This window comes from Danio rerio, chromosome 23 (genome assembly GCF_049306965.1).
Source record: "Danio rerio strain Tuebingen ecotype United States chromosome 23, GRCz12tu, whole genome shotgun sequence".
Classification (NCBI taxonomy): domain Eukaryota; kingdom Metazoa; phylum Chordata; class Actinopteri; order Cypriniformes; family Danionidae; genus Danio; species Danio rerio.
In genome coordinates this window covers 9,779,355-9,805,078 of record NC_133198.1, presented here as the reverse complement: position 1 = coordinate 9,805,078, position 25,724 = coordinate 9,779,355, and the positions used below count along the sequence as shown (strand labels likewise).

Sequence of the window (25,724 nt, the reverse complement as noted above, 5' to 3'; positions counted from 1 at the left end):
GACACCTGGCAAGACCGGTTTCCACAAGAACGCAAGTCCATTCTCTGCATTCTTGGAATTGAGAAAGAGCCAATGTTGCAGGCTTATATAGCGTAAGCAGCAGGTGAAGGTGATTAGACCTGTGTAGGTGCAGTAAATGAATCTGATGGTCCGGAAGGATTCTTAACCGTTGTCTTGCTTTCAGAAATATTATTTAAAATTTTCAAAACAAAAACAAGTATTTTATTTATCCCATTGGCAGATTATTTTGCTTGTTAAACTTAATTTTGACACAATATTACTGAAAACAAGACATTTTTAACTTAAAAATACTTCTCGATTCAAGAATATTTAAATATTTGGAGTAGAAACAAGACAAACCCATGCCGTTATACGCGTTTCTGTCACTGTTAACCAGCGAAACCAGTACACCTGTACAACTATCTTTATCGACTTAATGATTTAATGACATATTGATTTTTAGACTGTATATTCCAGGGTGTCTGCAGGGTCCTAAAAAATATTTAAAGTTAATAAATGAATTATGAGAAAATTAAATCTCTTTAAAGATATTAAAAAGTCTTATTCACTTTTTTATGAGGTCTTAAATTTTGTTTAAGCATTGTCCAGAGTGTTTGACTCCAAAATAATCATAAAAATATTTAATTTCCGGCAAATATTAACAACAGCATGCTCTATCCACGCACGTGATGTCTCGTTATTTTGCAACAAATGCGGGAAGGTGATAAGACGATTTCCACATGTAGTGAAACCATAGAGCGAAACAGACGGCAAAATGGGAACATGTAAGTTTGCGTACTCCTGGATGGAAAAAGACGAGTTTAAACAGTGGCTGAAGCCTGTCGCTGACAACAATCGCGTACTTTATTATTTCAAGCTTTGTTTCTTCTGAGCTTATCTGAGTTCTGTTGTATGGTTGTGCTTCATTGATTTATTTAACTACAACAGTTTATTATGTTAAAGGTTTGATACCGATTAGAACTTGAAGTGGCGATGAGGTAAATATTCTGAGAAGTTCTTTAAAAAGTCTTAAAAGGTATTAAAGTTACCTTTAGGATTCCTGTATATATCCTGTATTTGGTCCCCTTACAACAACCTTATCACTAAACCCAATCCTCAAAAGAAAAATAGGTTTGATTGATCAATTTCCTTAAAAAATGTCTCCACAATATCAAAATGTACTTTTACTGCTCTATGTGTGGAACATTCGGTCACCACAACTTGAGGAATACAATACAGTAATGTATTACACATTTTAATGAATACACATGTATTCTGATCACCGTCTGTATTATATAGACTGTAACATTTTTTATTTCCTATTATTTCCCAGTGTGCACTTGTGACCCCCGCACATCTTTGGACTCCAGCTGTAGTGAGTTGGATCAGTGTAACTGCAGACCAAACTACAGCGGCCCCAGATGTCAGCAGTGCGCACCAGGATACTACTCTTATCCCAGCTGCACACGTAAGTCTATGACTATTATCAGCACTTGGGAAAGACCTTCTTGAGCAACAGGGGATTAAGTTCAAACCTGTCTGTTTCAGCATGTGATTGCTCAGTGGAGGGCTCTCGCTCCAGCTCCTGTGATCCAGTGTCAGGACAGTGTGTGTGTCTGCCGAACATCGAGGGTCAGAGGTGTGACAGCTGCAGTCCTGGGTCATATGGCTTCCCCCTTTGCCAACGTGAGAGAGACAATCAAATATAATCATGTTTATTAAATTAACATACTTTTGTTCTGATGTTTTTATTGTGTTTCTGTACTTTAGTGGGGACTTGTAACCCAGCAGGTTCTGTTCATAATGACATTCTACCCACTGTGGTAAGTGTTTGTTTCCAATTACTGTACACCTTTTCTATTGTTATTTCTTTCTTAACGCTGTACTTGAGGATCTTGTTGTCTTTTTCAAATATCATTCTTGGTCCAGGCTCTCAGATTTTGTTGTTTTTGCTTTCTCAGGGCTCTTGTGTGTGTCGGCCGTATGTGGAGGGAGTGGCGTGTGAACGCTGTAAACCTCTCTACTGGAATCTGTCTCCTGATACAATCTATGGATGCTCAAGTAAGAGAACTGTTTAAGCAAGTAAACTACAACGTACATTGCACATGTAGAATGACTGACATGTAAACAAATGACATATAAAGAGTTTAGAGACAAAAACCTCTAAGTGCCGTCTGAAATGAGCATTTTTCGCAGCTTCCTGTCTATGTTTAGTTATTTCACTTTAAAGGCAATGAAAAGAACAAATTATGTTGTATTATTACACACTGAAGCCTAAGAAAACATTCTAATTTTAGATAAAAGTTTCAAATGGCACTTTTGGATATGAACTTCATATTTAATTTGTTTTATTAACCAGTCAAATACTGCAGACATACATTAGTATATTGATTAGGCATGGGTTTAAGTAAAATATTAATATTAGTTTTATTCTATAGAGGTCTAAGAACAGAAATTTTTCAACTATAAAAATACATAGTCCTTTTAGAATATTTTGTTAGTACATGACCATTATCAGAATGCTTTCACTTGTGATTGAAGTCAGTGTTATTCCACTAAATACTGATTTCAGTTTTAAGTTAAAACATTGGTATTGTGTGAATATATACATTTTAATCTTTTTTTGATAATTAAAGTTTGCGGCTGGAAGGGCATCCGCTGTGAAAAATCTTGCTGGATAAGTTGGCGGTTCATTCCGCTGTGGCGACTCCGGATTAATAAAGGGACTAAGCTGACAAGAAAATGAATGAATGAATGAATGATAATTGAAGCAAAATGAGTGTCCTCTAAATGACAACGCTTTAGTTTTAAGTTAAATAAATCAGCAGATTACTGAATAAATCATACATTAACATTGTACTCAAGAACATAAATAATTTACAAAATGGCAAAATAGTAGATAAAAAGAAAGTTTGTACTTTTAAGTGGTCCCTTTTTCATTTTTTTTTTCAGTTAAACAACATGTATTGTATGTTTCTGCTAATGTACATTCTGCTGTATTTTGCAGCATGTGACTGTAATACAGCAGGAACTTTAAGCGAGGTTGCTGAGTGCACGCAGGTATGGAAATATGTGACATTTTAACCTCATCTTACAAATACAAGTACAAGAACATACATAAACCTCCTTCTGTGTGTGAATCAGCGCACCGGCCAGTGTTTCTGTAAACCCAACGTGTGCAGCGGCACCTGTAACGTGTGCAAGGATGGATTCTTCAACCTCCAGAAGGACAGCTACTTTGGGTGCCAAGGTATATATTGTAGATAGATACAAATAAGGGACAATACAAGCTACATTAGCTGCAGAAAGAAAAAAGACTAACAAAACAAAAGAGGTAAATCAATTTTGTATAGAAGTGTATGAAAATAAATAAACCAAGAGCATTACAGGTAAGCTAACTCAAATCAGAGTCTATAGACAATTGTTTTGCATATATTTCTATCAATCTGACACAATTCTGGTTGTTACACATATGGAAAGATTTGAGCAGTGAGTCAACTTCAATCAGAAAATTATGAAAAGTATGGCATGAATTGAAGCCATGCCTTTTTTTTACATATTAAAAAATTCCAAGCAAGATAAAAAAGTTAAAGAGAAATTCTTAGAATTCTGTGCAGATTCTGAGAAATATCAAATAATTTCTTTTAAACTAAAACATTGTGCAAAGGTTTGAAGAGTTTAAATAATGATACAGGTCGAATCAAAATTTGTGGACAAATTCACACATACAAAAAAAATGATTTAAAGTTTCATCATCTTTACCACAAAATGTACATCTACTCAAAATATCAACATATTTGGAAACAAATGAGACGGATATATTTTATGCAATATTTTAAAGTGGATTTCTTTCGTTTTATCAGGGAGGAAGTATTTATGAGGCCCCGTTTACACTAGTGCGTTTTAGTTTTAAAACGGCGTTGTAGAATGAAAACGATCCGCGTCCACACTCGCGTTTTACCCAGCGTTTCTGAACTGCTCTCCGTCCACACCAAAACGCTGAAAACGCACATCACGTGACCACACACACACTCTCGGGCAAGCGCTCCAGCATTCTACCCAGATGAGAGCTCTGCTTGTCGGACTGCTCATCACGCATCTCCCGCTGGATCTAATCTCACTATATTTGCTAAACGTGATATTTCATTCATGTTGTTGTCTTTATCTAACGACATAGGCCAATTCCCTGACTTTGGTCATTGGAATCTATTAAGTTACTTGTTCACGTGTAACATGTTTTGGTTAAGTGCAAAGATAAGTTAATGATTAATCCAGGTACATTGACTGATCGCTTGCCTTTATTTCCTACAATGTATAAACTTATTGTATGTTATGTTTTTATAATTATCGATTATTAAAACTGATATTCAGCAAAAGAGAGGGTATGTTTCGTATTTTCACTGAAATTGAAAGGAGGCAGTTGTTATAGGCTCCGTTTTGTTATAAATATCGACGCTCATATATGCAGCACGACGCCTCAACATTTCTGCTGTCTGTTAAGTTTTCTAATATTAAAATGAAAATAGGCAGTTCCTTAAATCATGTTTACATTTTATTGTTGAGAAAGTGAAACAACGTAGCCAAGGTGATGTGAATGAAGTTATAAAGTACACTGTTCCTTTTGAAGATTTACGCGTGTCCTCGGTATGTTTTCCATATCAAACTGAGAAAGGGGAGACTGCAGCCTTGATCAAACTTGCGAAGTCTTAACTTACAAGAAGAGGATGCGAGACTGAACTGTGTGTGGGCTACTTAATATTGAGGAAAAGCCCCAATCAGATAGGCGAACGTTTGCAGCCCCGCCTCCGTTTTCAGATGTCTCCGTCTTTCCCCATCCACACTGAGACGGAGCAGCAGCGTTTTAGAATGAAAACGGCCTCTCCAGCGTTTTCAAAAAGCTCCGTTTTCGGCGCTCGAGAACTCCGGCGTAGTGTGGACGGATGGCGTAACCGTAGCAAAACTTATGCGTTTTCAAACTAAAACGCACTAGTGTAAACGGGGCCTGAGGCAACAACCAAGCTTTTCTCCAGTCTATGATTTTAATAAATGCAGCCCAATGAAATTTACCTCGCGGAACATGATAGTTTCTTTCTTCAAACAATTGAACATTGCAGCATGCATGGAATTTTCAATACTGCTAACTGATATAAAATCCACTTGGCTTATAAACTGGAGGAGCACGAAAGTTGTCTCTTAGGAAGAAAAATAAATTACCCGGCAGATCAATCTATGCTTGATACAGTACAGAGTGCCTATAGAAAATCATCATGCCCTGTGAAAATCTTTACCTATACTCATATTACTCCCTGCATTCAAAAAACACTCGGGCTCAAGCTGCAGAAGGGCACAGGTTAGGAGAAGGCTACAAAAACTTTTCAAAGGCTGGAAGAGTTATTTCATGGTGTATGACAAATAAAGTCATTATTTCAAAGGGCTCTGATGATTTTCTGTAGGCACTGCAATATTGTGCATTCCTAATATCAATACTGCATTGAAGAGACTTGTTAAACGGCATCCCTCTGTGTATGCAGGCTGCCAGTGTGACATTGGAGGCTCCGTGGGGCAGGCGTGTGATGAGAGATATGGCCGCTGTCGATGCAGACCCAATGTGGAGGGACCCAAATGCAAGCAGTGAGTGGAAACAGTGCGCACAAGATACAACAGTGTTCAGAGATCATTTTAATATGTATCCAGCTGCTATGACCGATGGGATGTGTTTGTTTAGACCCCGGCCGGATCATTACTTCCCTGACTTGCACCATATGAAGTTTGAGGTGGAGGACGGCACCACCATGGATGGCCGTCCGGTGAGGTTTGGTTACAATCCACTGGAGTTTGAGAGCTTCAGCTGGAGGGGCTATGCTCAGATGTCCCCTATACAGGTAAGAGAGACACACACAGTTTTGGGAGATTTAACGCATTATTGAATCATGCTTATTCTTTATAACATTATTTATATTTGAATCATATTATTAACGTGCCATAACAATAATAATTTCTGCAGTATTGCATGTATATGAAAACTATATGTTAAGGAATATTACTATAAGAACAAATATTTTTTGATAATAATAATAATGATTAACATTAAAATTACTATTTGTAATATTTGTTATTATGTATTAACATTATAACACTGGTCAAAAGTTTAGGGTCAATTGGATTTTAAAATGTTTGAAATAAGCTTCTCCTGCTCACCAAGGCTGCATTTATTTAATCACAAATACAGTGCACATTGTAAAATTGTGAAATGTTATTACTATAAAATAACTGTTCGAAGGCAGTTTATCTTTTAATTTAATAAATTATTCCAGTGAATTTAAAGATGATTTATATCTTTAATAATTATTGTTAATAGTAATTATTATTGTTATTAATATTATTAATATTTTTAATGGTAGTAGTAATAAAACCAATGAGTGGAGTAATAATTTTATTTAAAACTACATACAATATGTAATAAATAAATATTTAACAAATAAATATTTAACAATTTTACTTTTTTTTACATTTAATAAATGCCACCTTGATGAACAGAATAATTTTATTTAAATTATTGAATAAATTTAATAATAAAAAAAGCGGACCCTAATCATTTGACCGGTAGTGTAAATACATATAAAACCATATTCATGATTAGTATAAGTGTTCTAAATCATAATTATCATTTATAATAACTAAAATCGATCAAATAAAAAAAAATCACAATAAGCATTATTATTATTATTATTATTATTATTATTATTATTATTATTATTGTTATTATTATTATTAAAAATGTATTTTACCTATGTTACTACTTTATTATTATTATTATTATTATTATTATTATTATTATTATTTAATACTTTGCTATATTATCAAATGTATATAGTATTTTTAAACACAATAGAAACATATATTAATTTATTATTATTATTATTATTATTATTATTATTATTATTATTATTATTATTATTATTATTAAAAATTTATTTTGCCTATGTATTAATTTATAAAAAAAATGTAAAACACTTCAAAATTACTACTTTATTAGTATTATTATTATTACTTTATTATTATTATTTACTGCTATTTATTACTTTATTATTATTATTTAATACTTTGCTATATTAGCAAATGTCTATAGTATTTTTAAACACAATAGAAGCATATATTAATTTATTATTATTTTTATTATAATTATTATTATTATTATTATTATTATAGCAGTTGTTGTTATTCTTAAATATTATATATTACAGAAATTAGCTGATTAATTTCACTGTTGTTTAGCACTAACATTAAATTCAACTTTTAATCAATTTGTGCTCTATTTACTTAAGTACTAGTCCTTCAATACTCTATTATTGATCAATATCGTAATAAATGATTATAATCATAATAAGAATAAATGATCAAATTTATCAAATTTCAAAACTCTATGGCAAGCAGCAGTATTACATATTATGTAGCACAAAGCATTGAGCAATGTTTCAGCATTATCCAATTATTTATAATTACATCAAACAAAAAGAAATGAATAATAACAAGCGTAATTATTGCTATTTCTTACACAGTTTATTATACAGAAATGTTTATTAAATTAGACACTTTCTTTTTGTAATCATAATATGATGGTCAAAAAGCAACAGCTTTTCTTTTTTCGAGTGAATCCACAATACAGAAATGAAAATATATTTGACATAATTTTACCTATTAAAATGTTAATAATAACGTTGATAGTTGGTTATTACAGAGTTAAAACTAAATATTATTGTGAATATGTGAAAATGAATGAGATGTTGATATATATGTGTGTGTGTGGGTGCTGTTGAAGATGCCACTGAGATGTAGCGCTGTGTGTTTGTGATGCGCTCTGGCTTTGGCTTGGCTAAGGGTTTTAATCAGGGGTTTGGAGAACTGCTGTTGCTGCTTGCATTTGATTGGCTGCTGTGCTGTGCTGTAGTGCTGGTTGGTGGCGGTTTGCAGATTCAGCTTTGCAATTGTCTCTTTTCTCTTGTGTGTGTGTCTCTCTCTGCCGTGGGCCGCTTTTTGCTCTCTAGCCTCGGGTTCTGGTGGAGGTGGTGGTTGGCTCTCCAGACCTGTTTCATGTGGTCTTGCACTATGTGAACCGCGGGGGTGTGGACGTGACGGGACAGGTCTCTGTGATCGAGGATGGCAGACATGTTCTGTGTGGGAACTGTAAGTTTGAATGATCTGCTTTAATTCCATCATCCTCTTGACTCACATCCTCTTCTCTCTCTGTACTGATTAACTTCCTGTTCTCCTTAGCGTTGTCACAATACTGGAATTTCTAACGTCGATATGATAAAAATGTAGAATTACTTTAAAAATATAGATATGCAATACCATTTTTAATGCCATGTAGCATGCATTGATTCGTTAAAAAGGTCATATTTTGGTTTTGTTGTCTTCAACAACAGGCTGATATGCGTGCAAGGTCAAAAAACACTTTCATTGTCTTGAAAATAGGCATTTATTTTTAATTATCTCAACGACTCCCATGTGATTCGTTCAGTTATTCAGTTGTTTACAAACTCCTCCTTAGCATGAGGCTAATCTACGCGTGAAGCACGCAAAGCATGCCTTGCATTTTCAACATGGTTTTGGATGCGATATGTGAAATACACTGTTAGACCTTACCGGGCGTTTTTACAGTAGAATACTGGCAACACTGTTGCCAGTTACTCACCGTAAAAGTTTGGTTACAGTAAGTAACTGGCAACAGTGTTGCCATTTAATTACTGTAACTGAACCATTACAGTGAGTGGCTGGCAACAGTGTTGCCAGTTATTTACTGTAACCGAACCATTACAGTGAGTAGCTGGCAACAGTGTTGCCAGTTAATTACTGCAATAGAGCAGTAGTGGTAACTAACTGGAAACTGTGAACAGTTAATTACTGTACTGTAGGGTTACAACTCACAGCATTATACTGCATACACATTAATAGTATGTTATAGCCTTACTAAAATTAATTAGTATTCTTACCTGTTATTAAAAATAGAAGGCATACAAATTTAGACAAATGTATTTTATTGTTTTGGCAGCAAACAAATATAACAGAAAATGTTTAACAAAATTAAGAAATCAGCAGATATAAATATCATCTTACATATTACAGGTCTGCACAGTAAGGCTGCGGTCACACTAACAATTGAGCATGCAAAATTCTGTCATACGGCACTGCGAAAAGTAGTGGGATTAAACAAAATAATTAGAGATTGAAAAAGCAAGCGACTGGTCCATAGTTTAAATTTTTGTTCAGACAGGTCATAATTTGATCTTTGATTGGTCCCAAGCAATCACATGATGTGATTTTGCAGGTCAGAGAACTCCAAGCTTGAACTTTCCAATGCTGCGAACAGATTTTTCGCATGAGCTAGCATTCCAGGTCTGCAGCATTCACATGCGTATGAATGGAAGTCTAAAGGGAGAAAAGTGCAGTGTGACTGGGACTTTAAGCTGTAACTCTAATTATACACACCTGATCAAACTAATTAAGGCTTGTTAGAAATCTACAGGTAATGTTGAAGCAGGGTGTGAACTAAACTCTGCTGCGCTGCAGTCCTCCAGGAACTTGGAGTTTGACCCCCATGGTATATAGCATATTTTTAAAGCAATTGGCAACATTTATCACAAATACATATCAAATAAAAAAATGCACGCATGCACACACGCACGCACGCACGCACGCACCCACACACACACACACACACACACACACACACACACACACACACACACACACACAAACACACACACACACACAGAAAGTGCTGCAGTAAAATGTGTTTCTCTCTCCTCAATGCTGACCATGCAAAAAAAAAAAAAAAAAAACTAAACAGCAAAAAACACAAAATATTTATTTTATTTTTTAAAGTTTCAAATAATTAAAAAATAAGCATATGAAAACACACACATACTATCAAATCCAAAGGATCCAATCTTTTATTGTTATAATTATTATCTACTTCAAAATCTCATGACCACAAACTTTTCTATTGTTTCTAATATAAATTCATAGGTGGAAACACTGCTCTGAAAAATACTTAGCAACAAACTCACAACCTGGGACCTGACAGTGGAGCTTTTGTGTGTGGATGGTTATTTGTATCATATTTTTTGTGATTCCCTGTGATGATTTCTGTGCACATGTTACCTTACTGAGGTGATGGAATTCATTGGTTTTTATGTGCATAAACTTTTAGCATCTGTACATTATTGCAATATGCAATATCCAATAAATAAATATACTTAAAGCGAGGAGAGGCTAACTAGCTAACAATGTAGCTATCAAGTACACAGTTCAAGATAACAACAATATAACTTAAAACACAGCCTTATTTTAGAAACCCTCAAAAACATTTTAACACATTTTACTTACTCATTGTAGATTCTTATTTAAAGCCTAAAACATAACAGACTGACATCTGAATTGATAGACAGAGAATAGAGCACACTCAGCAGTAAACAAATCAAACACCTGACTCCCTTAAAGAGCCAGCATTTTCTGAAAACTTTTTCTAATGCCTTTGTGTTTAGAATAAGACAGCCTGTGGGAGTGTGGTGAGGCCTAAATCATTGTCTTCTGCCTTTAAAATGCACGTCTCAATAAACAGCAACATAAAGCATCAGAGTAAATGGGACAGTAATGGTTGAACAGTAATTTGCCATTTATTATCACACATAAAGTAAATTACTGTAATTTATCCTTTGCATTACACAATACTATACAAACTCTACTCCTTTTACAGTAAAACACTGTTTCCTTTCATTACAGCAAAACACTGACTATTTTGCAGTTATTTACTGCATAATCTACAGGGTAAGCGTGCAGTTAAGCTTTAACCCTAATTAAGCACACCTGATCAAACTAAATCTAAAGGTAGTGTGTTGAAGCAGGGCTGGAACTAAATTCTGCTGGGCTGCGGCCCTCTAGTAGTTCGACACCCCTGGAGCATAGCATATTTTCAAAGCAACTGCCTACATTTATCACAATTATGCACATATTGTTTAATAAAAACAATTAAAATATGCAAACTTCATCCATAGGAAAAAAAAAATTATAATAAATAATCTGATCCTTATGTCGTTCCAAATCTGTAGTAATAATAAAAAAACACAAAAATGACATGATTAATACATTTTTTTAGGAAAGCCTTTTTACTATACTGTTAATGCCACTTTTACTTACTTTAATTGAAGTTTTCCAAACAAATTCATTGAGTCTCTGCAAACATGTATGTACGTGCTGTTTAAGATATATATTTTTTAAATAACACATTTTTACTAGTCATTTACGTAGCAAAATACTAATATTCAGTTGAAATTGCAAATTGCAAGTGAACTATAGGTTAAATTAGGCAAATTAGACTAATTATAGAAACGTAAACAAAGTTATAAGAATTATTATGACAATTTCTTTGCTCTGTGTGAATATTTTTGCCTTTAAATGCATTTCATCCATATCTTATGCTTAGCTTTTAATGATCTCTGTGGCATTGGTTGACTCCTGATACTCAATGTTAAAACATAAAAGAAACCAAAGAAAACACATGACTGCAGTGAAATTCAGCTTATCATCAATGCAATGTCCCACTCTCCCCTCAATACTGACCATTCACATATCAAAACTGAACAGTAAATACATATAAATATATAGAATTATATAATAAAAATAAATAGCAACATAAAGCATCAGAGTAGATGGGGCAGTAATGGTTGATCAGTAATTTACCATTTATTATGACAGTAAATATCTGTAATGGGTACATGAAGTAAATTACTGTGATATATTCTTTGCACTACAGAATTTCATACAAATCCTGCTTCTTTTACAGTAAAATACTGTTTCCTTTCATTACAGCTAAACACTGGCTATTTTACAGTTATTTACTGCATAATCTACAGTAAGGGTTAACAGTGTAGCCCATACAGATCTTACCTGAGCGATAGAGTACAAGCACTGATCTACAACAGATATGTGATTACAAGCCGTGTAGAGTGATTACAAGTTACAACACACAATTAAATACATATTTTGCAAACTACAGAAAACGAGGCAACCACTTTAACTACACTTTACGTTGTGTTGGAAGGAGAAACATTTACAGAATCTGGAGGAAGAAGAAACTGGTCCATACAAACTGTGTAACAGTTACTGACAAAGTCCCAAACATTAGTAGATCTAATCCTTCCTTTAAGGCCAAATGGCCGACGAATCCCACACTGCAGGATCAGTTATTGTATCAACCATCAGAAAATGACAGAAACAAACACGGTTTGCTCACCCAGTGTTTCTCAACTTGTGGGTTACAACCCAAAATTGGGTCAGGGGAACATTTTCAGTGGGTCGCAGAGTGTGTGATCAAAAAAAAATAAAAAAACAGTTAAAATTTTAACCCATTTTGCCTATATCGGACTTCTATTTTGAAATGCACGTGCGACAACCGTACCGTTTGACATGTGAAATTTCATTTAATTATAGCAACAAATATGTCGAAGAGCAAGTACGACCTCGAATATGTAAAGTATGGATTTACATATATTGGCGACAAAAAAGGCTTAAAACGTCAGTGTGTCATATGCAGAGCCAGACGGAATCTGCGGACATTTTTTGCGATTTCTGCTGAGAATTTTGGTAAAAATCTGCGGATTTTTGCGGAATTATTTTGGGAGTATCCAGCGGAGTATCAAAACTAAAACCTTAATATATGAAACAAAAAGTAATAAATTACTGAATAAAAACTGAATAAATTCAGATTTACACATTTACTCAAGTACATAAACAGAATTAATAATGGGCTAAAAATCTGCGGAAATCTGCAGAATTCTGCGGAAAATCTGCAGAAAATCTGCGGAATTCTGCGCGCGCAGATTCCGTGTGGGCCTATGTAGTGAGGTGCTCTCACAAGAGAGCGTAACACCTTCTAAATTAAAACGACATTTAGAAACCAAACATCCAAGTTGCAAGGATAAACCTGTGGACTATTTTAAAAGACGACTCCAAAAGCTGAGGGTATCACAAAAGTGCCTAACATCTTCATGTTCAAAACAAGTACAGGCACTCCACGCATTGTACTGTGTAGCTCACCATTTAGCAAAGGCCAAGAAAGCCCACACAACAGCAGATGGGCAAAAAAGATTATTATAAAAATTGTTATGATTATTTTAGTAATTTTACTTTAATTTGCTGGTTTGTTCTGTTCAACAGGATCATGTGTTAATGTGGGAATGTTTAACTAACAATTCAGTTTAGTCAATGCTGACTGAACTTTTCCTTACCCTAACCACTGTTTACAGTATTTGACGTTTTTACTCTGTAATCTTACTATAATTTGATTCATTTTGATTTATCGGTCACTACTTGTGTATGTTACCAAATAAATACAAATGAATTATAATTCCTAAAATTATATTTTATATTTTTTATCCTAAAAATTTGGGTCGCAGCATGATGACCATGTTATAATGTGGGTCCCATGGCCAAACCAGTTGAGAACCACTGCTTTAACCCTTTATTCCCCACAGCTGCATGTCTGGCCATCTCTTAGTGATATTAATCTTCGTGTCATGATCAATCCCATCATCCTTCACACTCGGCTAGTGTCTGAAGGGAAAGGCGCATTTACGCTTTGCCAGATCCGGTAGTTCATATTTAGTATTGTTTCATGTCGACATTGACACAAACAGGCAAAAATCCGGACGAATCATTTAGAGGCTTTTGCCTTTCATATAAGCCCCTTCTGATACCAAATGATCAACTAGTAGTCAAGTTATTATTTGTTGTTCCTAAAACTTGCATGGGCAACAACACTGTAACAAACATCAGTAAGCAGTCTGAATGAGATTGTGGCTAAGTTTAGTTGTCGTATCGTTTAAAATATTTCATTATCAATCAGTATTGAAAGCAACACTAGTCCTCCTTGATCTTCTCTTCACAAACTCTCCTTCTCCCCAAGGTGCAAGCTACATCTCAGATGACATGAGCGGTTAGCCAGAGCTCAGGTCTTTAACACAACAAAACCTTCCTCTCCTCTTTCCCCCTCTCTGTTCTTCTTGTTTTCCTTGTCCTCCACCTCAGAATACAGTTAGAATGATGGTGCACGTGCGTGAGGCAGACGTGTATCTCACGCGCTTCATCCTCAGATATGTAAACATGCGGTCGGCTGTGTCGAACGGTAAAATCACAGCCTATCAGAGCAGCCGAAGAGGTACGTCTGGCAGTTCAATCTGCTGAACTGTCACTGCTTGCTTTCTGTCAATTGAATTTATTATAATTTTTTAAAACTTTTTTTGTGTAATATTGTTGTTAAGCTGTTTTATTTGGGTTTTTAAAAGTGAAAATTCACACAATAATTATTTTATGTTCAAAATCACATTTCCATTCATGAACTCTAATGAAAAGGTGTCGTAGCATGTTCTGTCTACTCATTTCCATGAAATCAAAATTTGGTTACAAGTGATGACAAATATCATTAAATATTGCACATAAACTTTAATTTAATTGAATTGTAATTAAATTTTGTTTAATTTTATTTTAATGAAAAACAAAATCAAATATTTAGATAAATATTTTATTTTATTTTATTAAGTTTATAAAAATATATATAGAATAAAAAAAATTAGTTTAAAGCTTGATTATGTAACCACAAGGGAGTAGATTGACAATGAAGAGAGGATCCACATGCAGGTTTTATTAAGAATCGTAGTCAGACAGGCAATGGTCAAAGACAGGCGCAAACAGGTACAAACAGGCAGATCCAGAGATATTGTGACAGGCAGATGGTCGGTATAGGCGGCAGACAGAGTAAATGATAAAACAAAGCGAGGGTCAAAACACAGAGAAACTAAACCAGGGAATGCTTTGTAATGTTACAGGGTGTTTACCAAACAAGACTCAGCAACTGGTCTGTGTGTCTGTGCTGCTTTTAAAGTCCATGTAATCAGTTCTGAACAGCTTCAGCTGTGTGTGTTAGCAATCAGCAGGAAACCGGAACAGGTGTGAGTGTGTGGTGCATGACAGGATTTGTAGTCTATATGGTGACAGATTTGTAGTCCTGAGTAAAAGTAAATGATTTCCAGCATTTGGGGTGCGTTTCCCAAACAACAACGTAACTCATGGCTGCACTATCATAGTATGATGCATCGTTTGAGAAAAGAACGATGTAGTGACTAGTGTTTCCCAAAACGCATAGTTTCTGTCGCAGATCCATCACTTGAACCATGTTAGTTATAACGTAAATCGCCAATAATGACGCTCTAAAGGGGGCAGAGCAACTACTTCTTTACAGAAGAACCCCATCATTTCTTTGTGCAAATGATATTGTTTTACACGCACATGCATTTAAAATAATATCCAATATTAGTTTTGGTAAAAACATGCACTCGCTTTCCATATTAACCAAATTATATGTAAATGCCACATATAGAGCATATGTTTCCTTTATAAATATTATTGAGAATATGACATCATATTCCAAAGCAAATTACTTACAAAAGCTAACACATACTCTAATATCATATATAAATCATATGAATAAATAAATAATAAGGCTATTTTTTTATAAAATGAAATGTAATATTTATTATATATTAGGAATTGAAAAAAAAAACAATTTAATAATAATAATAATAATAATAATAATAATGATGATTGTGAGGATGATGATGATGATGATAATTATTATTATTGTTATTATTATGTATGAGAACAATAATTTCATGATGATGATAATGATGAGGAAAATTTACTTTTACAATTTGACACTTGTAAATCACAACAGAAGGTTCTAACCAGCAGGCCCATGTCTTATACAGTACAGATACTTTATAAATAACCTACTATAAATAAAAAGAATTAACATATGCTTTTTTTCCACAAGCTTTGGAGACTATTAAAAAATAGGTCACCTGTACTTTTCGCCATTAGGCTGTGTTCAAAATGACATCAATGGTTTCAAAGTGCACTGAGAAGGGAGCACAATTGTAAACATGAAGATCGCTAAAACTGAACTGTAAATTACAAACTATGCTTGTAACGACGAAACTTGCAACCTTAGTTGGCTAACGATGGTTTTGGGAAAAGCACCCCTGGATCGCTGATGATTGTGACAGATCAGTTGTAAGCAAAAGTGTGAATCTGAAGTTTCATTTAAAAGTTTAATTTAATGTTAAGCTGTTTGAGTTTTCATTTGTACTTTTATTTTATGGAAAAGAGCAGGTTGGAGATTTTGCAAAATATATTTTTTTAAAAATTAAGTTCAGAAATGATGACTGCTTTTACATTTAAATTAACCATTCTTTACTTACAACAGTTGAAATCTTGCCTATTGGGACTTTTAATCAACATTTAATCAGTTAAATTATTAAATATGGTTTATTACATATTGTGTGTGGTTTTCTCAAAAGCAGCTAATCAGTCTTTTTCCATATTCTGTGTATATCCTTCTGTGTTATCTAAAAGTTGTGTTTTGTTTTAATGTACCTATCTGTATCTTAATATGCAGGCATGTGGCTCTTTATTTCTTTTGATTATATTTTCGTTGAACCAAATCAAAAAAGGAAAACAAAATCAAGAATTTTACTGAATCGAAATTAGAGCTTGCAAATCAGAATCAAACCGTATAAGGTAATCTGAATCCATACTAAGCACTATTGGTCTTGTTTAATATATAATAAACTTGTAACTAACTGTTTTTAAGTTTAGTTTCTCATCATTTTTTATTGTCTGCATCCTCAAAAATCAGAACTGCACCTTTTATTTTTGCAGGCTCTGAACAGTCCAAACAGATCGTCTTTGCCCCCAGTTCAGAACCAACATTTGTGAACGTGCCTCAAAACAGCTTTGTGGAGCCATTTGTCTTGAATCCGGGAACCTGGACTGTTATCATTGAGGCGGAAGGCATTTTGCTGGTAAAACCCCTTTTAAAGATTTTATCTGAGAAATCTTTAGCTACATATTACAAACAAAGTTAGGACGTTTACTTATTTAGGATCTCTCAAATCTTTTTACAAGACTTCAATGAATCAATGTTTTAGGCTACTGTATATCAAAGGCTTGTGCTCTTCTGGTGATATCAGCTCTAATACACAATAAACTATATGAAAGAGGAAAACAATATTTCTTAGAGGGACTTTTTTTAAGTTATTTTTCTCTTATTTATTTAAAACCTAGCTTAATTAATTCATTTATTTTTATTTTCTATTTCATCAAAGTGTATTATTTGATGAGATAGTGGGAAGGTATGTTTGGATTTACGGCGTCCTGAAAAAAATGGCATGTTTGTCACACTTTAATGTTTTTCATCTACTAAATTTAAATATTAGTCTATGCAATAAAAAAGCAATAAAAGCAATAAAACAAACAAACGTTTTTTTTTTTTTTTTTTTACATCAAATTAGAAATGACGATCTCTGTCAAAGGCATTCGCCCCAACCCTTTTTATCATTCTCATTCTCCTCTCAGATGGACCAAATCAACAGTTACAATAGGCTAACTTTGGCCCGCGGGCCCTACTTTGTTATAGACTTTTTATTAAGACCCAAAAGAATCATATCAACTTGTTAAAAATGGGCATTCGATGTCAGGTAACACTTTAGAATAACTATTTGTTATAACTAGTTAATAGTCCATTAATAAACTGTGACTAAATGGGTTATAAATGACTTGTTAAATAGTAGTTAATAGTTTGTTAATTATTTATAACTGCCTTATAGATCGAGAAATAGATAACTTACAAAACTTAGAAAAAGATCTAACTCTGCGCCTATGCAAAAATATAGATGTGTTAAAAAATAATGAGTAAATACATATTTGAGTCCTGATTGGGAGGTAACATCCGATTCCGATCGAGTCTTAAACTGTGTGAACAGGCCCAATTTGGATATCCCTATTTTGTAATTATTTATTTTGCAACACTGTATGGTATTGTTAAATACCAATAAATAAAAAAGGGGAAAAAACAGGCTCTTTTCAGTAATAATGCATGATAAAATGCTAAACACAGACTCTCTCTTTCTGCAGGACTATCTGGTGCTGTTGCCCAGTGCGTATTACGAGGCTCCTATCCTGCAGCTTCAAGTGACTGAGCCCTGTTCATACAGCCACACACAGGACGCTAGTCAGAAGTCAGTAGAAAAGCATCTTTTTGTGTACATTTGTTCTGTGCTTGTCTGTTATATGCAGTGAAGCTGGAGTAATCTGTCTTTTGTTGTGCTCAGCTGTCTGCAGTACATGTATCTGTCTCTGGATGAGTTCCCATCCATCTCCAGCAATGATGCCAGCTGCAGGTCTGATAATCACCTGCCCAGACCCTGCCACACTGAAAAGATCACGCCTCGCCATCCCAGCATGGCCATCTGCAGCGGCAATGATGTGAGCATGTGCACACACATGATGAAACAACACAGTCAAATGTAGATAGAGTAAGGAAAATCTTAAAATACACAAGTTTAGGGTCAATCAGGGTTTTTTTCCGGAAGTGATTGAGAGTGTGTGCATGCATTTGTGTTGAAAACGTACAATATAATTGTGTTCAGATCAGCGTTGGGCTGCGTGGTCGAGTTCCTGTTCCTGGAGAGTATGTGTTAGTGGTAGAATACGCCAGTGAAGATCAAGCCCCTCAAAACCTTACAGTGTCTGTCAGCTCAGCAGGTGAATCCACTCATCAGGAGCAAATAACACTGCTCCACTGCAAATACAGGTGGGTTTGTTTGGCTTACGTGAGCCTTTTCTCTTTAACTTTGCGTTTTTGTTTTTTTCTTCCGAGGCTGGATGATTTTTTTTATTTATTTTTTAATTATATTAGTGAACTTTTCAAGATCAGAGAAACACATATACACGCACAAAATTCAGCACTGTTCTGGACAAGTCCCATACAATGAGTTTATAGCTAGCTTTCCATCCACCTATTTTCATGCGTATTTCGGCGATGCGCAAATTCTGTTTTTTACTGTTATAACTGTTGATTTTTGGCGCCAGTTAATCAAGAAGTGACGATTTTGTTTGCTTTGACTCGTTGGATGGAAACGCTGCTTTATTCGCACATCTTTTATGCGATAATCCAGTTTACGCATAAAGTTAATTTGCATTTTTGGATGGAAACATAGCTATTGAGCAACAATGACAAAATAGCTTAGCGTGTGACAACAACAACCAGAACAAATAAATAAATTAAAATAAATAAATAAATAAATAAATAAATAAATAGGTAGGTAGGTAGGTCGGTTGGTCGGTTGGTCGGTCGGTCGGTCGGTCGGTCGGTCGGTCGATGGCTGGCTGGATGGCTGGCTGGCTGGCGGGTTGGCTGGCTGGCTGGCTGGCTGGCTGGCTGGCTGGCTGGCTGGATGGATGGATGGATGGATGGATGGATGGATGGATGGATGGATGGATGGATGGATGGATGGATGGATAGATAGATAGATAGATAGATAGATAGATAGATAGATAGATAGATAGATAGATAGATAGATAGATAGATAGATAGATAGATAGATAGATAGATAGATAGATAGATAGTTGGGTGAGTGGGTGGGTGGGTGGATGGATGGATGGATGGATGGATGGATGGATGGATGGATGGATGGATGGATGGATGGATGGATGGGTGGGTGGGTGGATGGATGGATAGATGATAGATAGGTAGAGAGAGAGAGAGAGAGTCCAGATATTCGAGAATTAAATTCCCTTAAATCATGTCTGCAATCCACATTTGAAATTAAGGGTGTAACAATGACTTCCAGTGCAGGAGCAAAAGCCTTTTAGCCACAATCATACCCAAAGACAAAGACTGCTGGAGTCCGTCTGGGAGATGAGAAATGTGTTGTGAATATCCGAATATAGCTAGTTCTGCATCAGGTGGTAAAGATTTACTTTAGGCGTTAGAATAACAATCAAATATGCTTCAGCAAAATGAATATACCAAAAGACAAAAACAGAAAGCATGAAAAGTCGTGTCTTCTGTTTACACCTGTCACATAATGGTGATACGGGGGGTGGGGGGGGGGTTGGGGAATTTGATGCAACTTGGCTTCAGTAAATTGAAGTCTGGACCAATTGAAGTCTACCAACTTTGTGCTTTTGTACTTCAGGTGTCCACTTGCAGCTTTAGGGCGTACACACACTATGTACAGTGGCCTTGAACCGGGCCAAAGCAAGCTTGTCCCCCCTCCCGTCTCCCCCGATGACCCGCACTCACATTACATTCAGGTTTGGGCACGCTTACGTCATAGATAGAGCGCTTCTGACCAGCGCATCATCGATGACGTAAGTGTGATCAGGCCCGAATGTAATGTGAGTGCGGGCCATCGGGGGAGACAGGAGGGGGGACAAGCGTGCTTTGACCCAGTTCAAGGCAACTGTACATAGTTTGAGTACGCCCTTAGGCGCGTTTTGCACTCATACAGCCCAAGTGAACCGCGCTCAAGCCATGGCTGGCCAAGTGAACTGTGCCTGAACCTGATTTAGGCCCCGTTTACACTGTGTTTTAGTTTGAAAACGCGTTAGTTTTGCTACGGTTACGCCATCCGTCCACACTACACCGGAGTTTTCGAGCGCCGAAAACGGAGCGTTTTGATTTTGTTTTCATTCTGAAACGCTGCTGCTCCGTCTCAGTATGGATGGGGAAAAACGGAGACATCTGAAAACGGAGGCAGGGCTGCAGAGATTCGCTACCTGATTGGGGCTTTCGTGCCATTGCGTATCCTTCCCTTATTCGTCAAGTCCCTTACACATGACTATAACACATGGCTTTACCGCTACCGGGAGACAGCAAACCAGCCTTCACTGTAAACAACAACATGGACACAGAAATGGGAGCGTTGTTTGCAGTATTGTCTGTTTTAGGCGCCTTTGTGCAGTTATTCATTTGTTACGTTCAGTAACAACTCCACCTCGTCGTCTGTCCACAAAAAGACCTCTCTTGCTTTCTTTGCCATCGCGTTCATTGTTCAACCAGCGTTTGTTGACTAACAATAACTAAATTTTTAATCAGAGTCATGTTCTGTACTTGTGTTTTGTGTTAGGTGTTTACTCTTAAGTCTTTAACTTTTATTTATGTATTTTTGTTTATTTTTTTACGTTAAAAGAGTCACGTATTTAACACTCTTTTTGACAACTGAATTGAACTGCTGTTTTTAAAACGCACATTTAGGATGAAACCTGCAAGCAAAGGACAGTTTATTCATACAATTGTTTATTATGAGATTTTTGGCTTTTCATAGAAATAAAATTTCCACAATACACTTTTCAGTGTTCCTTTTGTCACACTTCACCAATTTGCGTCTGTAGATTTCAGTTACAAAATACATTTTCAAAGGCCTTTTTCTCAAAATAAGGTTTTTTCCACTTACACTGAGACGTTAATCTCCTCTTCAGCAGCTTTACACATACCAAACGTCACAGGGATTTTGCTTACATAAATTGCCTGATGGATTGCATGGTGGCTCAGTGATAAGCACTTTCGCTTAACAGCAAGAAGGGTGCAGGTTTGAGTCCCAGCTGGGTCAGTTGCCATTTCTGTGTTGAGTTTGCATGTTCTCCCCGTGTTCGAGTGGGTTTCCTCCGGGTTCTCCGGTTTCCCTCACAGTCCAAGGACATGCGCTATAGGTGAATTGAATAAACTTAAGTGGCTGTAGTGTATAAGTGTGTGTGAATGTGAGTGCATGGGTGTTTCCCAGTACTGGGTTGCGGCTGGAAGGCGTCCGCTGCGTAAAACATATGTTGGAATAGTTTGTGGCTCATTCCACTTTGGCGACCTTTGAAATAGAAACAAAGCTGAAGAAAAAAGTTTGAATGAGCCTGATTACATTTTATTCTACAAATGTTTTTATTTTATTTGTCTTGGCTTTTGACAGAATTTTCTGAATTAATAAAATTGATCAAAAGTGATTAAAAATACTCTCTTTAAAACTGTAATACCTAAAAAAAATCTACAAAATCTTTTATCCATTGTTCAAATGTTTGTTCTTGAAATATATGTAGATTAGTGCAAAGTTTATAAAATATTGCCTCATTTGCATTCTTATAACATTTTAGAGACCTTATTACGTGTAAGATTAATTACGTTTTTAAGTAATTGTGTGTTCGGATGCCCATGCTCCATTTGTTTGTTTATTAGGTCTCTTTGTGGTATTTATTTCTAACTTTTCTCTGATAGATTGTGTATATATTTCCCTCTCTGTGTAGTTTTCTGTGCCGTTCAGTGTCTGTTGATGACATGAAGCGTGTGGCCCTCTTTACTATCTCGGCGAATGCTGAAATCCAACTTATTGCTGAAAGAAGCAGCTTCTTCCTTGTAAGAGAGTTTTTTTTTTTTTTTGATTGAAATCATTATAATATTTGCAGGTATTTGCGTTCACTGTAAACATGCCATTTACAAGTGTGTGTGTGTGTGTGTGTGTGTGTGTGTGTGTGTGTGTGTGTGTGTGTGTGTGTGTGTGTGTGATTTCCTATCCAGCACAAAGTGTTCCTCATCCCTCGTGCTCAGTTCACCATGGAGTATCTGAAGCCCAGAGTTCATTGCATCAGCACTCATGGCCACTTCGCTCCAGACAGGTGAATAGCACGTTCATCCTTTATTCTTTAAAAAATTCTGTCAAGCAGTTTTGTTTATAGCGTTGTGTGCTGTTAAAGGGAAGGACTTGTTCTGTACATTTTATTGAGTTTTTATGATTATTATTTCATTTGTAATTGGCCAACTTCTACAGCTAAACAGATGTTATTTGAACTTAAAATTAGTGCAGGGAAAGAAATAATCACAATTAATTGCATTCACAATAAATGTTTGATATAATAAATGTGTTTTGGTTATATATGTTTATTATGTACAGTTGAAGTCAGAATTCTTTAACCGAGAGAAAAAGTAAACAATAGATTCTTTAATCTAAATGATTTAAAATCTGTACTATATACTCAGAGAGGACAAAATGACATTTAAACTGGCTGCAAAATGTACACCATTAGAAATGGTCAATCAACTCATTTGCTTTTGTAGCGAGGCAGAGGGAAAACACAAACACCGTAGATAATGTTACAAACAATGCCCCGGAGGGTGCCTTTATTTACAAGTGATATTGGGGTGAAAGAGTGCTCTTCTTAAAGGTGCGTGCTCAAGTGCTCCGGGGAGATGGTGAAGGCTGGTGAGAAGTAGAGTGTTGGATCGGTCACGAGCTGGACTCGGCTGTGGGAGAGACAGAGAGAGACAAGCGTTAGCGCAGGGAGTCATGTCAAATGAAGCTCAACTCTTCCTGTGTGGGGCTGGCTTATATCTCTCCCTGGCTGATGAGGTCCAGCTGTGAGCGATCCGGGGTTGATGAATGATCCAGCTGGTGTGGATTTGTGCCCAGGGCGACGTGGTATTACTTGACTCGCTACATTCCCCCCCCCTTAGCGTCGTCCTGGTCCTGGGTGTCCTGCGAAGGAAGAGCAGTGTATTGAGAGGGGGGGTAGAATGTTTTGACAGACCTGCCCATCCTGACCAGAGCCGTGAGAGTCCGTCTGCGTTTCCGTGGGAGGCCCCGGCTCGATGTTGGACGTCGAAGTTGAAATCCTGGAGCGACAGGAACCACCTGGTGACCCGAGCGTTGTTGTTCTTCGCTGTAGCCATCCATTGTAGCGGGGCGTGGTCGGTCACCAGAGTGAATTTCCTGCCAAGGAGATAGTACCTTAGCTCCAGGATTGCCCACTTGATCGCCAGGGCCTCCTTCTCCACCGTTGCGTAGCGGGTCTCTGCGGGGGTCAGCTTCCGACTCACGTACATTATGGGATGTTCTTCATCGCCGTGGACCTGGGAGAGGACCGCGCCCAGGCCCGAGTCGGAAGCATCCGTCTGTAGAATGAAGGGGCAGCCGAAGTCAGGTGCGTGCAGTACCGGTGAGGACGTGAGGGACTTCTTTAGGGCTCGGAACGCGTCGTCGGCTTCCTTGGTCCATCTTATCCTCTCCGGCTGCCCCTTTCTGGTCAGGTCTGTCAGAGGGCTGGCTATGGATGAGAAGTTAGGTATAAAACATCTATAGTAGCCCGCTAACCCCAGAAATGCACGTACCTGGGTCTTTGTGGTGGGTTGTGGAGTTTCTTGTAGTGCCTTGACCTTGTTTTGCTGTGGCTGTATGAGACCTCGTCCAATGTGGAAGCCGAGGTATCTGGCTTCGGCTAGACCCAGGTGGCATTTCTTGGGATTAGCTGTGAGCCCAGCCCGTCGAAGATCTAAGAGCACCCTCCGTAACCGGGATAGGTGTTCTTCCCATGACTCTGAGTGGACGATGAGGTCGTCCAGGTAGGCTGCTGCATATGGCTGGTGGGGCCTCAGCAGGATGTCCATCATTCTTTGGAATGTGGCTGGGGCCCCGTGGAGCCCGAAGGGAAGAACCCGGTATTGCCAGTGCCCACCGGGTGTGGAGAAGGCGGTTTTCTCCTTGGCGTCTTCACTGAGTGGTAACTGCCAGTAGCCTTTGGTGAGGTCGATGGTGGAGATAAATCGGGCTCCACCCAGCCTATCCAGCAGCTCGTCCACCCGAGGCATGGGGTATCCGTCGAACTTGGAGATCTCATTGAGTTTCCTGAAGTCGTTGCAGAAACGGAGGGTGCCATCGGGTTTGGGGACCATCACTATTGGGCTGGACCACGGGCTACGGGATGGTTCGATGATGCCTAACCTTCTCATCTTCTGGATCTCCTCGTCGATAGCCAGCCTGCGAGCCTCTGGAACTCGATAAGGCCTTTGCCGGACGATGGTGCCAGGAGGAGTGATAATGTTGTGTTGGATGATGGAGGTTCGGCCCGGTTTCTCCGAGAACACATCCTTGAACTGACCAACCAAGGCTTGCAGCTCCGCCTTCTGGTTTGGTGAGAGTTGCTCACCAATGTGGACAACGGGAAGAGTTTCTTCAGCGAAGGCAACGAGATGACCTGGAGCTGCAACCCACTTCTTCATAAGATTAATGTGGTAAAGTTGTTCTTCCCGTCTTCGTCCCGGCTGACGGACTCGATAATTTACCGGCCCTACCCTTTCTACCACGGTGTATGGTCCCTTCCAGGATGCGAGGAACTTCGACGTTGTGGTAGGTATGAGTATCATCACCTTGTCCCCTGGGTGGAACTCTCTGGGTTGGGCGGGCCGGTTATACAATCTCTGCTGGGCGCGCTGGGCTTCGGTCAGGTGTTGCTTGACGATGGGCATGATTTTGTCGATGCGTTCTCTCATGTCCCGTACGTGTTCAATCACCGACCGCTGGGGGGCTGGCTCCTGCTCCCAGGCTTGACGAGCCACATCCAATAGACCCCTGGGTTGGCGGCCAAACAGCAGTTCGAAGGGGGTAAATCCTGTGGAGGCCTGGGGGACTTCCCTGATACCGAATAACACGTACGGGATCATGAGGTCCCAGTCGCGCCCGTCCTCTGCCACCACCCGTCGGAGCATCTGCTTCAGAGTCTTGTTAAAGCGCTCGACCAGGCCGTCAGTCTGTGGATGATATACTGAGGTTTTTAGCTGTTTTACCTTGAGGAGGTGACAGAGGTCTGCCATCAACCGGGACATGAAGGGGGTGCCCTGGTCGGTCAGTATCTCCGTTGGGATTCCCACTCGACTGCATAGCAGAAACAGCTCCTTCGCGATGGCCGATGACGTGGCTTTCTTCAGGGGAATCGCTTCAGGGTATCTGGTGGCATAATCGAGGATAACAAGGATGTGCTCATGTCCCCGGGCCGACTTCGGCAAAGGC

At 37.6% G+C, this 25,724-nt stretch overlaps 1 protein-coding gene across 4 annotated transcripts in view; it reads left to right on the top strand.

Annotated features, from left to right (window-relative positions):
* Positions 1-25,724, top strand: part of lama5 (laminin, alpha 5) — a 206,831-nt gene that overhangs the window by 99,145 nt on the left and 81,962 nt on the right. For 3 of the 4 annotated variants that reach the window (XM_073938013.1, XM_073938012.1, NM_001039171.1), the window contains 15 exon segments: positions 1,334-1,468; positions 1,549-1,686; positions 1,771-1,823; positions 1,962-2,061; positions 3,008-3,060; positions 3,145-3,250; positions 5,532-5,631; positions 5,726-5,882; positions 8,046-8,184; positions 16,777-16,919; positions 18,031-18,134; positions 18,228-18,381; positions 18,546-18,709; positions 22,192-22,300; positions 22,463-22,560. In XM_073938013.1, coding sequence (XP_073794114.1) covers positions 1,334-1,468; positions 1,549-1,686; positions 1,771-1,823; positions 1,962-2,061; positions 3,008-3,060; positions 3,145-3,250; positions 5,532-5,631; positions 5,726-5,882; positions 8,046-8,184; positions 16,777-16,919; positions 18,031-18,134; positions 18,228-18,381; positions 18,546-18,709; positions 22,192-22,300; positions 22,463-22,560 — 1,753 coding nt within the window. 4 annotated transcript variants of the gene reach the window in all.